General features: G+C 37.1%; 1 protein-coding gene across 4 annotated transcripts in view; it reads right to left on the bottom strand.

The window, feature by feature from the left end:
- The window catches only part of LOC126236331 (ankyrin repeat, PH and SEC7 domain containing protein secG-like), a 166,720-nt gene extending 151,673 nt beyond the window's left edge, over window positions 1–15,047 (bottom strand). For all 4 annotated transcript variants that reach the window (XM_049945553.1, XM_049945550.1, XM_049945551.1 and 1 more), the window contains exon 1: window positions 14,447–15,047. Coding sequence is in view for 3 of the 4 variants with exons in the window: in XM_049945550.1 (XP_049801507.1) it covers window positions 14,447–14,472 (26 nt within the window). In the remaining variant the exon portion in view is untranslated. The remainder of the gene's footprint in view (window positions 1–14,446) is intronic.
- Between the last annotated feature and the right edge of the window lie 300 nt (window positions 15,048–15,347).

The following is a 15,347-nucleotide window of genomic DNA, read 5'->3' as shown; positions in this document are numbered from 1 at the left end:
ATGGCCACTACAACCTGTAGCCACAGATAACTTGAGCAAACCATAGTCAGCTTAAAAGAAGCTTCTCAACTCATGCCTACTGGACCATTTCCCCAGCTTGTCTGAATTGTACAGTTTGAAATTATCCACACAATCTATACTTCAGTCCTCCAATAACTCTGGGCACTGTTTGCCAGCACTGTATTCCCCATCTCTGCCTTAGTATGGTTTTGTAATGTGATGTACCTCACCCATACAGTTTTCTCAGTAGTCTCCCTCCTTCCTACCCCATTCCTCATCACACCAGCCTCCTCCCTCATTTACGTCTCAGTTCTTGTATGAAGCACACAACTACAACACCTGATGCACATGGCAAAACATTCTATGCCCTACATTCGTATTCTCTTCCCAAGTTCAACTGACCTAGATGCTACACTGAAAAATTAAATCAGGATGGTTGGATAGGGAAGTGAGCCCTTCTCCTCTGGAACAGTTTCTCAGCCACAGTGCCACCTTGCTTGGTGATGAGGGGGAAAGGCTGGAGCATTTGGCTATTGAAATATAAGAGAGGGGTCGGGGGGGGGGGGGGGGTGTTGACATGGTGAGAAAGGAAGTGCTATGAAGACAGATAAGAGAGGCTGTTACTAGCTGCAATAAAAATAACCAAAAGGCCTGAGCTGGGCATATGCTGCTAAGAAGATAAGAAATGATACAAACAGTTGTCAAAGAAATATCGAGGGAGAGAGAAAAATAGGAAGGGTATGGACTCAACTCCTCGTGAATCTGAAGAACCATCGAAACCGAAAAAGGAAGCCATTGATCACACGAAATTGAGACAGCAAGAACCTGGACACAGAGCAAAAAACTAATGAATGAATGATAGTATATGAGAGCCCAGTTTCACAAGAGAAAAATATGTTGCAACAACAGTATAAAATGGCAAGAATATTGAATGATTGTTTACAAGAGGGCATGTATGATAGGACTGATTTTCTGTCAGGAGAATACACAAGAGTTAATTAATTTTCATAAGAGGATCATGGCTTTATACATCAAAAGTACATACTTTCTGTTTTAAAAGTGCAGCAATAGTACCCTCAAAATAGTGAATGAATGTGTAACAGAAATAATGCATTGGTCACCTATCAACAACAGATGTGTACCTTACTGGAACTGAAGAAACAATGAGGGAGACTACATGAGACGATCGAAGCACACGTGGTCTAAGACTAGAAACATTGTGTTTTACGAACAGAGGTTTGGTACACTCAGCATTATGGGACCTCTTCCACAGTATAGTAAATGAAATCCCTAGATGAGCTGTTGCTGAAGTTGTTGTTGTTATTGTGGTCTTCAGTCCAAAGACTGGTTTGATGCAGCTCTCTGTGCTACTCTATCCTTGTACAATCCTCATCATCTCCGAGTAACTACGGCAACCCACATCCCTCTGAATCTGCTTATTGTATTCATCTCTCGGTCTCCCTCTATGATTTTTAACACCCACACTTCCCTACAGCACTAAATTGGTGATCCCTTGATGTCTCAGAATGCATCCTACTGATTCCTTCTTTTAGTCACATTGTACCACAAATTTCTCTTCTTCTAAATTCTGTTCAGCACCTACTTCCTTACAAGTTACGTGGTCTACCCTTCTAATTTTCAGCATTCTTCTCTAGCACCACATTTCAAAAGCTTCTATTCTCTTCTTGTCTAAACAATTTATCATCCACGTTTCACTTTCATACCCAGCCACATGCCATCTTCAGAAAGGACTTCCTGACACTTAAATATACACTGGATGTTAACAAATTTCTCTTCTCCAGAAATGCTTTTCTTGTCATTGCCAGTCTACATTTTACATCCTCCCTACTTCGACCATCTTCAGTTATTTTGCTTCCCAAATAGCAAAACTCATTTACTACTTTAAGTCTCTCATTTCCTAACCTAATTCCCTCACCATCACCTGATTTAATTAGACTGCATTCCATTATTCACGTTTTGCTTTTGTTGATGTTCATCTTATATCCTCCTTTCATGGCACTGTCCATTCCGTTAAACTGCTCTTCCAGGTTAATTGCTGTCTCTGACAGAATTACAATTTTGTCGACAAACATCAAAGTTGTTATTTCTTCTTCCTGGACTTTAATTCCCTACTCCAAATTTCTCTTTAGTTTCTTTTACTGCTTGGTCAATATACAGATTGAATAACATCGGGGATAGGCTACAACCCTATCTCACTCCCTTCTCAATGACTGCTTCCCTTTCATGCCCCTCGACTGCCATCTGGTTTCTGCACAAAATGTAAATAGTCTTGTGCTCCCTGTATTTTACCCCCACCACCTTTAGAATTTGAAAGAGAGTATTCCCGTCAACATTGTCAAATGCTTTCTCTAAGTCTAAAGATGCTATAAACATAGGTTTTCCTTTCCTTAACCTATCTTCTATGAGAAGTTATAGGGTCAGTATTGCCTCACATGTTACTACATTTCTCCAGAATCCAAACTGATATTCCCCCACGTCAGCTTCTACCAGATTTCCCATTTTTCTGTAAATGGTTCATGTTAGTATTTTGCAGCCATGACTTATTAAACTAATAGTTTGGTAATTTTCACACCTGTCAGCACCTGCTTTCTTTGAAATTTGGATTATTATATTCTTCTTGAAGTCTGACGGTATTTCGCTTGTGTCATACATCTTGCTCACCAGATGGAAGAGTTTTGTCATGGCTGGCTCCCCCAAGGCTATTAGTAACTGTAACAGAATGTTGTCTACTCTCTGGGTCTTGTTTTGACTTACATCTTTTAATGCTTTGTCAAATTCTTCATGCAGTATCATGTCTCCCTTCTCATCTTCCTCTATGTCCTCTTTCATTTCCACAATACTGCCCTCAAGTACATCTTCCTTGTATTGACCCTCTATATACTCCTTCCACCTTTCTGGTTTCCCTTCTTTGAATAGGACTGGTTTTCCATCGGAGCTCTTGATATTCACACAGGTGGTTCTCTTTTCTACAAAGGTCTCTAATTTTCCTGTATAACAGTATCTATCTTACCCCTAGTGATATATGCTTCTATATCTTTACATTTTTCCTCTGGCCATTCCTGCTTAGCCATTTTGCACTTTCTGTCAATCTTATTTTTTAGATGTTTGTATTCCCTTTCACCTGCTTCATTTATTGCATTTTTATATTATCTCCTTTCATCGATAAAATTCAATATCTATTGTGTTACCCAAGGATTTCTACTAGACCCTTCTTTTTACCTGCTGGCCTTCACAATGTCATCTCTTAAAGCTACCCATTCTTCTTCAACTGTATTCCTTTCCCCTGTTCTTGTCAGTCATTCCCTAACGCTCCCTCTGAAACCCTCTACAGCCTCTGATTCTTTCAGTTTATATATGTCCCATCTCCTTAAATTTCTGCCTTTTTGCAGTTTCTTCAGTTTTAATCTGCAGTTCATACATAACCAATAAACTGTGGCCAGAGTCCACATCTGCCACTGGAAATGTCTTACAATTTAAAATCTGGTTCCTAAATCTCTTTCTAACCATTAAATAATCAATCTGAAACCTTCCGGTGTCTCCAGGTCTCTTCCACATATAAAACCTTCTCTAATTCTTAAACCAAATGTTAGCATTAAATTATTTTCTGTGCAAAATTCTACCATGTGGCTTTCTCTCTCATTCCTTTCCCCCAGTCTATATACACATACTACTTTTCCTTTGCTTCCTTTTCCTACTATCGAATTCCAGTCCCCCATGACTATTAAATTTTTGGCCCCCTTAACTATTTGAATAATTTCTTTTATCTCATCATACATTTCCTCAATCTACTCCTCATCTGCGGAGCTAGTCGGCATATAAACTTGTACAGCTTACCCACATTCCTATTTTTTTTTACTCAATATTAAACCAACTCCTGCATTACACCTATTTGATTTTGTATTTATAGCCCTGTATTCACCTGACCAGAAGTCCTGTTCGTCCTGCCACCAAACTTCACTTATTCCAACTAAATCTAACTTTAACATATTCATTTCTCTTTTTAAATTTTCTACCCTACCTGCCCAATTAAAGGACCTGACATTCCACGTTTCGATCCATGGAACACCAGTTTTCTTTCTCCTGATAATGACATTATCCTAAGCAGTTGAGCTATGTGGTGGCAAAAGGTGGCACTTTACTTAGCAAATGAAACAGCTGTTTATTATTTCAGACTACAAGTGAAGCAAGTCTACAAAGCATGGTGAGTTTCAAAGTTTTGTAGTTACAGTATACCAAATAATCATTACTATGGACAACTATTCAGAAGAAAAATAAGGTAAATTAATGTAATCAGAATGTACTGCAAAACATAGGTCACATTTTATCACTTTTTACATTATTAAACTTATTCCTGCATTACAACTATTTGATTTTGCATTTATAGCCCTGTATTCACCTAACCAACTAGCTCCATTTGTACACATGGTTTAACAACAAAATAACCTGTTTTGAAAATGCTAATGCGATATAATACACTTGTCTCAAATTTTACTTTTGGTGTTTGTAATAGCTGTTTTTATTGTATTACTTGCTATAGGGCGGAAAGAGGGAATCATAGAGAATTGTCAGTCACCATTAAAACACAGAGGAAGTAAATGTAAATGAAATATGGAGACTTGGAAGATCAACAAAAGGAAAACTCCCTGAAATACTGTACAAGAGTATAACAATAACAGGACAGTTGGTTAAAGGAAAAGTTTTTACCAACCAAATCTGCACATGTCAAATAAATTGCTCTGTAAGAACAACGGAAGAGCCATCTACGAAACTATTTGATTCTTTCTGGAACCTAGGTGACTGTTGTTGTTGTGGTCTTCAGTCCACAGACTGATTTGATGCAGCTCTCCATGCTACTCCACCCTGTGCAAGCTTCTTCATCTCCCAGCATCTACTGCAACCTACATCCTTCCAAACCTGCTTAGTGTGTTCATCTCTTGGTCTCCCTCTATGATTTTTACTCTCCAATACTAAATTGGTAAACCCCTGATGTCTCACGACATGTCCTACCAACCTATCCCTTCTTCTAGTCAAGTTGTGCCACAAATTCTCCCCAATTCTATTCAATACCTCCTCATTAGTTATGTGATCTACCCGTCTAATCATCAGCATTCTTCTGTAGCACCACATTTTGAAAGCTTCCATTCTCTTCTTGTCCAAACCATGTATCGTCCATGTTTCACTTCCATACATGGCTACACTCCATACAAATATTTTCCAAAACGACTTCCTGACACTTGAATCTATACTCGATGTTAACAAATTTCTCTTCTTAAGAAATGCTTTCCTTGCCATTGCCAGTCTATATTTTATATCCTCTCTATTTCGACCATCATCAGTTATTTTGCTCCCCAAATAGCAAAACTCATCTACTACATTAAGTATCTCATTACCTAATCTAATTCCCTCAGCATCACCCGACTTAATTCGACTACATTCCATTATCCTTGTTTTGCGTTTGTTGATTTTCATCTTATATCCTCCTTTCAAGACACTGTCCATTCCATTAAACTGCTCTGCCAGGTCCTTTGCTGTCTCCGACAGAATTACAATGTCATTGACGAACCACAAACTTTTTATTTCTTCTCCATGGATTTTAATTCCTAATCCGAATTTTTCTTTTGTTACCTTTACTGCTTGCACAATATACAGATTGAATAACATTGGGGATAGGCTACAACCCTGTCATACTCCCTTCCCAACCACTGCTTTCCTTTCATGCCCCTCGACTCTTATACCTGCCATCTGGTTTCTGTACAAATTGTAAATAGCTTTTCACTCCCTGTATTTTACCCCTGCCACCCTCAGAATTTGAAAGAGAGTTTTCAGTCAACATTGTCAAAAGCTTTCTCTAAGTCTACAAATGCTAGGAACGTAGGTTTGTCTTTCCTTAATCTATCTCCTAAGATAAGTCATAGGATCAGTATCGCTGCACGTGTTCCAACATTTCTATGCAATCCAAACTGATCTTCCCCCAGGTCGGATCCTACCAGTTTTTCCTTTCGTCTGTAAAGAATTCGTGTCAATATTTTGCAGCCGCGACTTATTAAACTGATAGTTTGGTAATTTTCACACCTGCTTTCCTTGGGACGGGAATGGATGGGTGACCGTAGCAATTGTACGGTACTCAGGAGACAAAGTGTCTAAAGTTCAAGGACTTGAGGCTTTTAATGATAGAGATATTATTGCCTATTGTACATGCTTCTTGTTTTAAGGACTAATAATCACCGTAAAGTAGGTGAATATGAGTAAAATTAAACACTCCTCCACAAAAAACAGAAGAGTAAAATTAAACACTCCTCCACAAAAAACAGAAGAGCCGTACAAAAACACCAGCCCATTAACACTATTAACATTAATATCAATGTTGTCTACAGCTTTATAAACTGTGTGGCGTGAGCGCCACTCTGGGATGTACTCTGTGTGACCCTGAATGGGAGTTAGCCACTGAGTGCTGCTGCCGCGGGCCCTAGTTTTACTAGGCCCGCGGTGCGCTATAATTCAGTTCCAGTTGAGCAAGGTGTGCTGATATCGCGTGGCAGCAGGATGTTGTGGTTTGATAACAGCAGCTGCACGAGTAATTTTTGTCACAAGACGGTATCAGTCGTCGAGCAGCCACACGAGCAGCAGCACGGAGCCACAGAGATGCCGCGCTACTACATGAGGAGGAGGTGCTCACGCCACACAGATTATAAAGCTGTAGACAACATTGATATTTATGTTAATAGCGTTAATGGGCACGTGTTTTTGCACGGTCCTTCTGTTTTTTGTGGAGGAGTGTTTAATTTTACTCTTCTGTTTTTTGTGGAGGAGTGTTTAATTTTACTCTACAAAATAATGATTGGAATAGGGCTGGCAATGGATGGGTGACCGTAGCAATTGTACGGTACCCAGGAGACAAAGTTTCTCAAGTTCACGGACTTGAGGCTTTAAATGATAGAGACATTATTGCCTATCGTATATATCATATTACTGAAGTGTTTAACAGAGATATGGGAGCTTCCTATTTTATTTGTGCAATGCCTCTTGTTTTAGGGAGTAATAATCACCGTCATCTGCGGAGCTAGTTGGCATATAAACTTGTACTACTGTGGCAGGCATGGGCTTCGTGCCTATCTTGGCCACAATAATGCATTCACTATGCTGCTTGTAGTAGCTTACCCGCACTCCTATTTTTTTATTCATTATCAAACCTACTCCTGCATTACCCCTATTTGATTTTGCCTAGGTGACTATTCACAACAAAATATTTATCTTTGGGAACAGTGCAATCATTCATTGTGCAAAGGAGATGGCTGTGAAATGGTTCTGGAAATTAAAAATCAACATCATTTAAGTATTTCATACAGGTGGAAAACCAAAGTGTCACAGTCTGTAAAACATTCTTTCTTGGCACATTTCAGATATCCAATGGATGGCTGTACTGTTTCATACGAAAGCCAGACAGCTGTGCTGTAGTTGACTCTCATGACATGAAGACCCCATGCAACGAAACTGATGACACGAACGTTATGGAACATATAAAATCATTTCCAGCCTATCAGATTCATTACACACAAAACAAAATCCTGAAAGAAAATACTTAAATTCAGATTCATCTATTTCCAAACTGTACAGCATGTACGACCAAAAATATTAAGAAGAACATAAAACACCAGTAAAAAGGAAATTCTATTTCCATGTCTTTTCAAGAAAATTTAATCTCCATTTCAAGCTACCATCAAAAGACAAGTGCAGTTTTTGTGATGAAATTAACATGAAGATCTCAGTCGAACAGAATGAAGCTACTTTGCTGTCCGTGATGCATGAAAGATATGTGCACTTAAGAAAAGCTGCTCAGGCTATGGAGAATTTGAAATCAGCTGTAGGAAATATTTCACATGTCTCGTACGTACTGGCCTTTGATCTACAGAAGACGCTCCTGTTTCCAAAACTGTCCACATCAGTAGCATACTACAAGATGAACCTGTATGTGTACAAGTTTGGAATACATTCATTTAATGGAAATAATGATTTTATGTAAATGTGGGATGAAACAGAAGAGGGAAGAGGGACACGAGACCTTTCAATGTGCCAAATGAAGCATCTCAAGGAACATGCAAAACATTACATACATTTGAGTTTATATTCCACCAGTCACAAAGGACAAAATCGGAACATAAAAATGGCACTTTCTTTGTAGAAAGAAATTTATGGTCTATGATTTCTGATTCCATACAAGATTCTTCTAATAGTTTCTGCAAAGCTATTACAAGAACCTTGTATGGAAACAGAAATAATACACCATAAATTTCTGTTGTTAGGGCATTTGTACTTCCCAAATAATCCCAAATTTGGCTTAATAGAAGCAAAGGGTAGAAGAGAAACCCACATTTATTTGACAGATGACTGGATAACCATTTGAAACAAAACAGAACAATAAGTTTAAAATAGTTGACATGATGCATACTGAGTTTTTAGCCACAAACAAACTGGAAGCAGCCATTGTAAACTGGAAGAAAAGTGTTGATGGTCACAAAGTTGCTGGTTGAGGTATGAAAAGAGATGTGCATATTCACTAAAATACAAAAACAGCCCCGATCCTGACATTCATTCCATGAAATTAAGTTGGCAAAAGTAAAGAAGGACCAGCACATCAGCTACCAGAACAACAAAGTCTCTAGATGCAGCGACGTGCAGTTATGGACGCAAAGAAGGAGGATATGTTGGATTTGCTGCCTTTCATTCCTCCCATTCAGCACCATTTCCTCAAAAATATTCCTTGCATTCCAAACACACATCAGAAACAGTTTGCTGCAAATGACACCAAGTCTGAATACTAATGAACTGTTCTATGTGTGAATATATAGATAAACGTAGTCAGTACAAGAACGGATAAGGAAATATTAAACATGGAACTGTTATATTTTTTGCTATTTTGTTTGCAAATTTTTTTAAGGAGACTACTGAAGAAAGTCCATATCTTCTCTTTCAAACATTGCTGCAGTCTACAACATTTCTCCTATGTATTCCATTTTTCAAGGAACAAATTAACTACAACTGTCTGTTTCAAAATAAAGTAAATTTATGTTTGTAAAACGAATTTGTTTGCATGACCATCCTCCGCAGCAAGCAGAGAACTATTTGTTTTGTAAGTAAAAAATGCCTTCTCTTGCTGCACTGTATTTTATTTTCCCAGATGTGTTTCCCAGATGTGTTTCGCCTTTTTTCACTTTAAGATACCCAGTGAACTCGAAGTAGTTGTGTTTACATTAGTGACATAAGACTGGTCATGCAGCGCAACAACAAGTGCAAACAAAATGCAAAGTGGGAAGAAATATGTTTGAAACTCAGAAACATGCTTATGTTTTGTAAATAGAGCAGTTGTGCGACCTCCGCATGACCAGGTTTTATTGTCTGTGGTGCAAGAGTAAACGCTGCTCCCAGCATCAGATGCTATGGTACCTGAAGGAGGTGGATAACATGGTTTATTTAAATATGATTATGTGCAGCCTACATCGGCTGCGCCATAAAGAACTTCCTGTGCTAATGTCCCTAGCAATGTTTTCAGTCATTCTTACAGACTGAACTTGGCATCTATATCTACCATCTGAGTAGGAAAAAAATGATGAAACATTTACAGTGTAAGTAACTGACTAATGATGATAAAGACCATGGTAAAGAAGTGAATAGACATCTATTTATACTGCCAGTGAATTGAAAACTCAGTAGTTCACTATTGTAAAAACACAATCACATGGGTGATTTTTCAAAATAATAATAAAAAGTTATTCCCATTCACCAACAATAAAACATGAAACCTTATTTTGACTTACTGCAGCAGCTATGAAAAGTGGGCAAAACGTGACCCCCCCCCCCTCTTGCAATATATCAACCCAATTTTATCAAGTTGCTTCACCATTACGTTTTTATCACTCACCATTTACACTTGAGAGAAATTTATGAAGTGTGACTCCCTATTATGCTGTCTGTCAGACAAAAAGAAGAAGTTATTAATCTGTGGTGATTTCAATGTAAACTTTCTAAATAATTCTGATAGGAAAAGTGAACTAGAAGTGTTATTGACAACATACATCTTAGAATCAGTGATCAATTTCCCTACACGTACAGCTCAGGAAAGTAGCACGCAAATAGATAATGTATTTGTACAGAAGGATGATGTAAAACAAACACGTGCTTTCCCTGTGGTAAATGGATTGTCAGACCATGACGCACAACTGATTAACTTACAAAACCTAACAGGGTGTAGAGTTCAGAAATCATTAAGTGAAAGTGTGAGGTCGCTCAATCCGGTATCTATACAGCACTTAATTGGGGAGATGTATATAATGAACAAAATGCTAATGATAAGTGCAACATATTTCTTGAAAAATTTATATCCCTCTTTGAATATTGTTTCCCAAAGAAAATTACTAAGTGCAACACTTTTCAAAGAAACCTTGGATTACTACAGGTATTAAAGTGTCTTCAGAAAGAAAAAGAAAACTGTATGAGACAGCAAGAACTAGTAAAGATCCAGAAGTAGTTTTACACTATAAAAATTATTGTAACATATTAAGAAAAGTTGTAAGGAAATCAAGAAATATGTATGTTAGAGAAGAAATTAACAACTCTGGCAATAAAATCAAATCAATATGGAATGTTGTTAGAAGGGAGACAGGAAAAGTAACCACTGGGGTAGGTAGTATTACTGTTAAAGAGAACGAGACCATCATAACCAACAGTACACAAGTAGCTAATGTATTTAACAACCATTTCTTAAGTGTAGGTGAAAAAATTGGTGAGAACAGTTCAAAAGAAAAAGCTAGGCAGTACATGAAAGAGTCTGTTTTGAAAAAAATTTATCAAATTAAGTTTCACCTAACAACCTCTTGTGAAATAAGTAAAACTATTAAATCTCTGAAAAATAAATGTTCTGTTGGAGTAGATGACATCTCTAATAAGAGATTAAAAGAATTTGGAGCAATTGCCGCTGATGTTCTGTGTCACATATGTAATGCGTCACTAACTCAAGGTATTTTCCGAGACAGGTTCAAATATGCCATTGTCAGGCCTCTCTATAAAAAGGGGGGACACCACAGATGTCAATAATTATTGGCCAGTATCCTTGCTTACAGCATTCTCAAAAATCTTTGAGAAAGTAATGTACTCAAGGGTGGTTAGCCATCCCAACAGTAATGGGATACTTAGTAAATCACAGTTCGGATTTCAAAAATGCTGTTCCACTGAGACGGCAATATAGAATTTCACTGTCCACATAATAGAGTCTCTAATTAGTAAAATGTCACCAATATGAATTTTCTGTGACTTGTCCAAAGCATTTGATTGTGTGAACCATGACATTATGTTAAACAGAAATTACAATTCTGTGGTATTAATGGAATAGCATATGAGTGGTTTAAGTCATACCTACAGAACATGAAGCAAAAAGTTTCCTTATATGGGTCAAGTGATTTAAATAAGTTTGCCACTTCATCTAACTGGGGTGAAATTACATTAGGTGTTCCACAGGGTTCAATCATGGGTCCCCTTCTGTTCTTGATATATGTGAACAACCTCCCTTCCTACCGGAAACAGGAAGCTGAACTGACACTGTTTGCTGATGATACAGTAACTGTAAGTAGAGGTCCTCATATTGTACCTTTACAGGCACTCCAGTCAAAATTTGTGTATTCTCAACTACATCTTATTACTGTCCCAATTACTGTTAAAATGATCCTCAATTTTCTTCCGATCAGGGATCTAGTCAGTCACATGGAATTTAGCAAATTGTTGTTTGGAATAATATCTATAAAACTAAACAAAGACCTTAAACGAGGTTTCAATAAAACCTAAAATATTAATATTTCTTCTGCATGCCACAAAAAGTATGGCAAAGAAAGCAAGCTGAGGAAACAAAAACAAGTTTTCATGTCATTCAAATTTATGAAATTATAGGTTATAATAACAAAGACCATTTAGAATAATGGTAACTGAAATATAGTTCTAGAATTTGGCACAAGCTATTTTTTCCACTTTAGAAGAGCAGAGATGGTACCGCATAACTTACAATGATCACAGAAAATTGTATCTAAACTTACACAACTGTGCAAATGATTATACTCATAACATGTATGAAGCACTACATTTTCCATTAACTTTATGTATATTTAAAGACTATGTGAAGAAAACTATTAGAAACTGGAAATTTGGTGGAACAATGAACAATAAGACAAAAATATAAAAAATTTCCATGTCTACAGGTTGGCTCAACAGGTTTAAGACATTATCTGGAATAGTTTACTGAAAAATGAATGGGATGTCCAAATCTGAAGAATGGTGACTACTGGCTGGAAAAATGGTGTCACAGCAAAGCCTGATGGCAGGATATGACTTATTAAATATATGATGCCTTGGAACTTCAAATTACAACAAACTGCTTCCACATGTGCCGAATTTTTTAAGTGAGTGTGTCAGACTATTAAATTTTTGGGAAATATTTCTTGTAGCAGTCACGAGTAATTAGATAGATTTATTTTTTTAAACACTTGGATCATAACATTTATATGAGAACAATCCTAACAATGAAGGCTTGGAGGCAAAAATGTGCCAAGACAGACTTTCAAAATTTAGTTTCATGTCAACTTTCATTTACTCATCAACCACTGATCATGTACACAATATGGACTTTGATAACTGCACCTATAAATGTATACAATAATAAGATTTTACATTAAATCTGATGTTAAAAATTACACTTTGCATTTGGATTTTACATTAAATATTACATTGCTACCACATAAACACAGCTGTTAATTAACAGGTTTTTAGCGGTACCTCTCAAAGGGATTGTATTGCCAGGGGTAATTTATGATACTGTTTTATGCTGGTATGTTTAAAATTATTTTGGGACTTTCTTATTCCAGTACTTTCTCAATCTATATTGTTCTGAAAGTTAAAGTCGCTGGTTGTTTTCACTGAGAAGAGACAGGTTTTAATACAGCAGGAAGATGCAGTTAGTAATTTTATTTCTTCAAAATGTGGCTGGCATGACTGCCATGTCTGTAATTGTTCCCACTGCTCTTTTTTGCTACATAAACACTACTTTCACAACAGAAGAGTTGCCACAGTGTATATTTCTGAGAGTTACACGAGATTCAAAGAAAGTATAATACAAAGACTGAGGCTGTGACTGACATGGAGTTTTAAAGTATTAGTAAGTAAATCACTTGTGATAGTTTAATCCACAACTGTTCCGTGTAGTGTTGACAAAGTCATGACAAGGATGAAACAATAAGATGGCAATGTAAAAGACGTTCAAGATGAAGTGTAGTTGGAATGCAAATCAGAGTCCAGTCATAATTCAACTCTACCACAAAATGACAGTAAGCACTGATGACGATGATATAACACTCCAAAGTGGCATCTACTTGTACATTTAAGTACAATATCAAGCAGACAAACAAGGCTACTTCAATGGCTCAACACTTCATATATCTAAGCACTGCTCAAATGCAGCCAGTCATGTAATACAAGCCTACGGCAAAAACCAAAACAGCAGTGGCACAATAATCAAACATTATAAAACAATGCCTCAACAATTTGCCTTAATTTATAAACACATGTTGCTTAGCATAGCTTTAGAAAACAATAAGTTTTTAAACTTTCTGTGGCAACATTTGTCAATATCATCAGATATAGCCCGGCAGTTTTTCCAAGAATTCTGGAGTAGCCCTACTTGCAAAAGGGCAAAATTTGTAAACATAATTTATCAGCATGCAGTCATTTCTGTACTACAAATATGAAAAAATCCGCATAGGGATCATCACAAATCTAGTTCATGCATTCCCCTACATATCCAATAGAGGGTAGCCAAAAACTGACACTAATCTGCCAGTTATTTAAGAAACATTTGCATCACTATAAAGCCTGGATTAGTTAATTCCAAAAGCTTATATCTTCTGATGCTATACGTCATGTATACAGTTTCTGCCATCCTACAACATCAAGTTATCCGACCGCTTCTAAAACGTAAAAACAAAGTACGAAACGGTAAAATTTTTCAAGAAAAGTGGCAGAATTAAATGTCTTTTTTTTTCTCTCTCCCCCCTCGTGTTGGGAAAACATTAAGTAACAAAGAAAAAGGATACAACATTCTTCATACAGGGAGTACTGCAACACTGAATTTGCAACCTATCATTCTCAGCTGACAGTATTGTTTACGGGCTGAAGTTTCAAAGCAAAGGGTGGATAAACGCTACGTACTTCACTTTAAACTATCCTTATGGAGTTAGTTTTCTTTATGAGATATTATTCCAGTACTTCTAAACACATTTTGCCAATATCACTATAAACAGCACTTACAATATCGTGCTATAATTCAGGCTGCAAGAAGCTGGTTTTCCTAGCAATCATTCCATATTGGTAAAATTTATCTTCTGGCACTCACCCTACATTGCGCCTTCGGCTGCTCATCCAGATGTTACAACTGCTACGTTCTTAATATTACACAAGACTGTCAAGTAGTACGAGCATCTCTACGGAGTAAATAAAACAAAACTACTGTCAACCACAAAGTACAATTTCATTGTTTCAGACGTGAAACTTTCGCCGGAAAGAATAGTAAGTGCTGTCCGGTTAGCTCGTCACTCCAACTTGTTAGTCAACTACGCCGATTTGCAAGAAATCATCTCTAACAATAGTCCGTTAACCGTCTATGATTAGCATTTCTTGTATCTGTAGACGCTTGTAAGCGTGCATGTATTGACGCTCCTGAGCATTTCGCTCTAACACAAAATCAATACATCAAAAGATTTTATGCGTTACTCCCCGGATACATATATATACATTGCTATTATGTTTTCAAATTTCAAACCACGGGCATAAAAGGAAGACAGAAATCTACAAGGATAATACATAGTAAAAGCGTTTATTATTAAATGCGTTAGGATGTTCTTCGGACGACATTCCTCATGGACTTCTCAAACGTCAATACATTCCGAAACTGAAAATTTTCGACCTACAACAAAGCATGTATTTGCATCACTGCTTCTACGTATTTGCGGCGGTATCGACCAGAAGTCGACTATCAGTATGCTCAAGTTATCCAACAAACAGTATTTTACAAGACCGAAATACAGCATTACAGGTACATTAGTGGACGTAGAGTATAGAGGGACGGAATGTATTACTCGCACCTATGTGGAAAATAAATTTTACTTGTAAGAAAAATAGTCATAATGCGAATAAAAATTTTTCCAGAATCATAAGGTGTTAATGATAACATACTTTCCTATTTTAAAATGCGAAACCCAACTAACATTTCGTATTGAAAGCTATGGATCAAGCTA

Source organism: Schistocerca nitens, chromosome 2 (assembly GCF_023898315.1).
Source record: "Schistocerca nitens isolate TAMUIC-IGC-003100 chromosome 2, iqSchNite1.1, whole genome shotgun sequence".
Classification (NCBI taxonomy): Eukaryota; Metazoa; Arthropoda; class Insecta; order Orthoptera; family Acrididae; genus Schistocerca; species Schistocerca nitens.
This window is presented reverse-complemented; position numbering and strand designations above follow the sequence as displayed.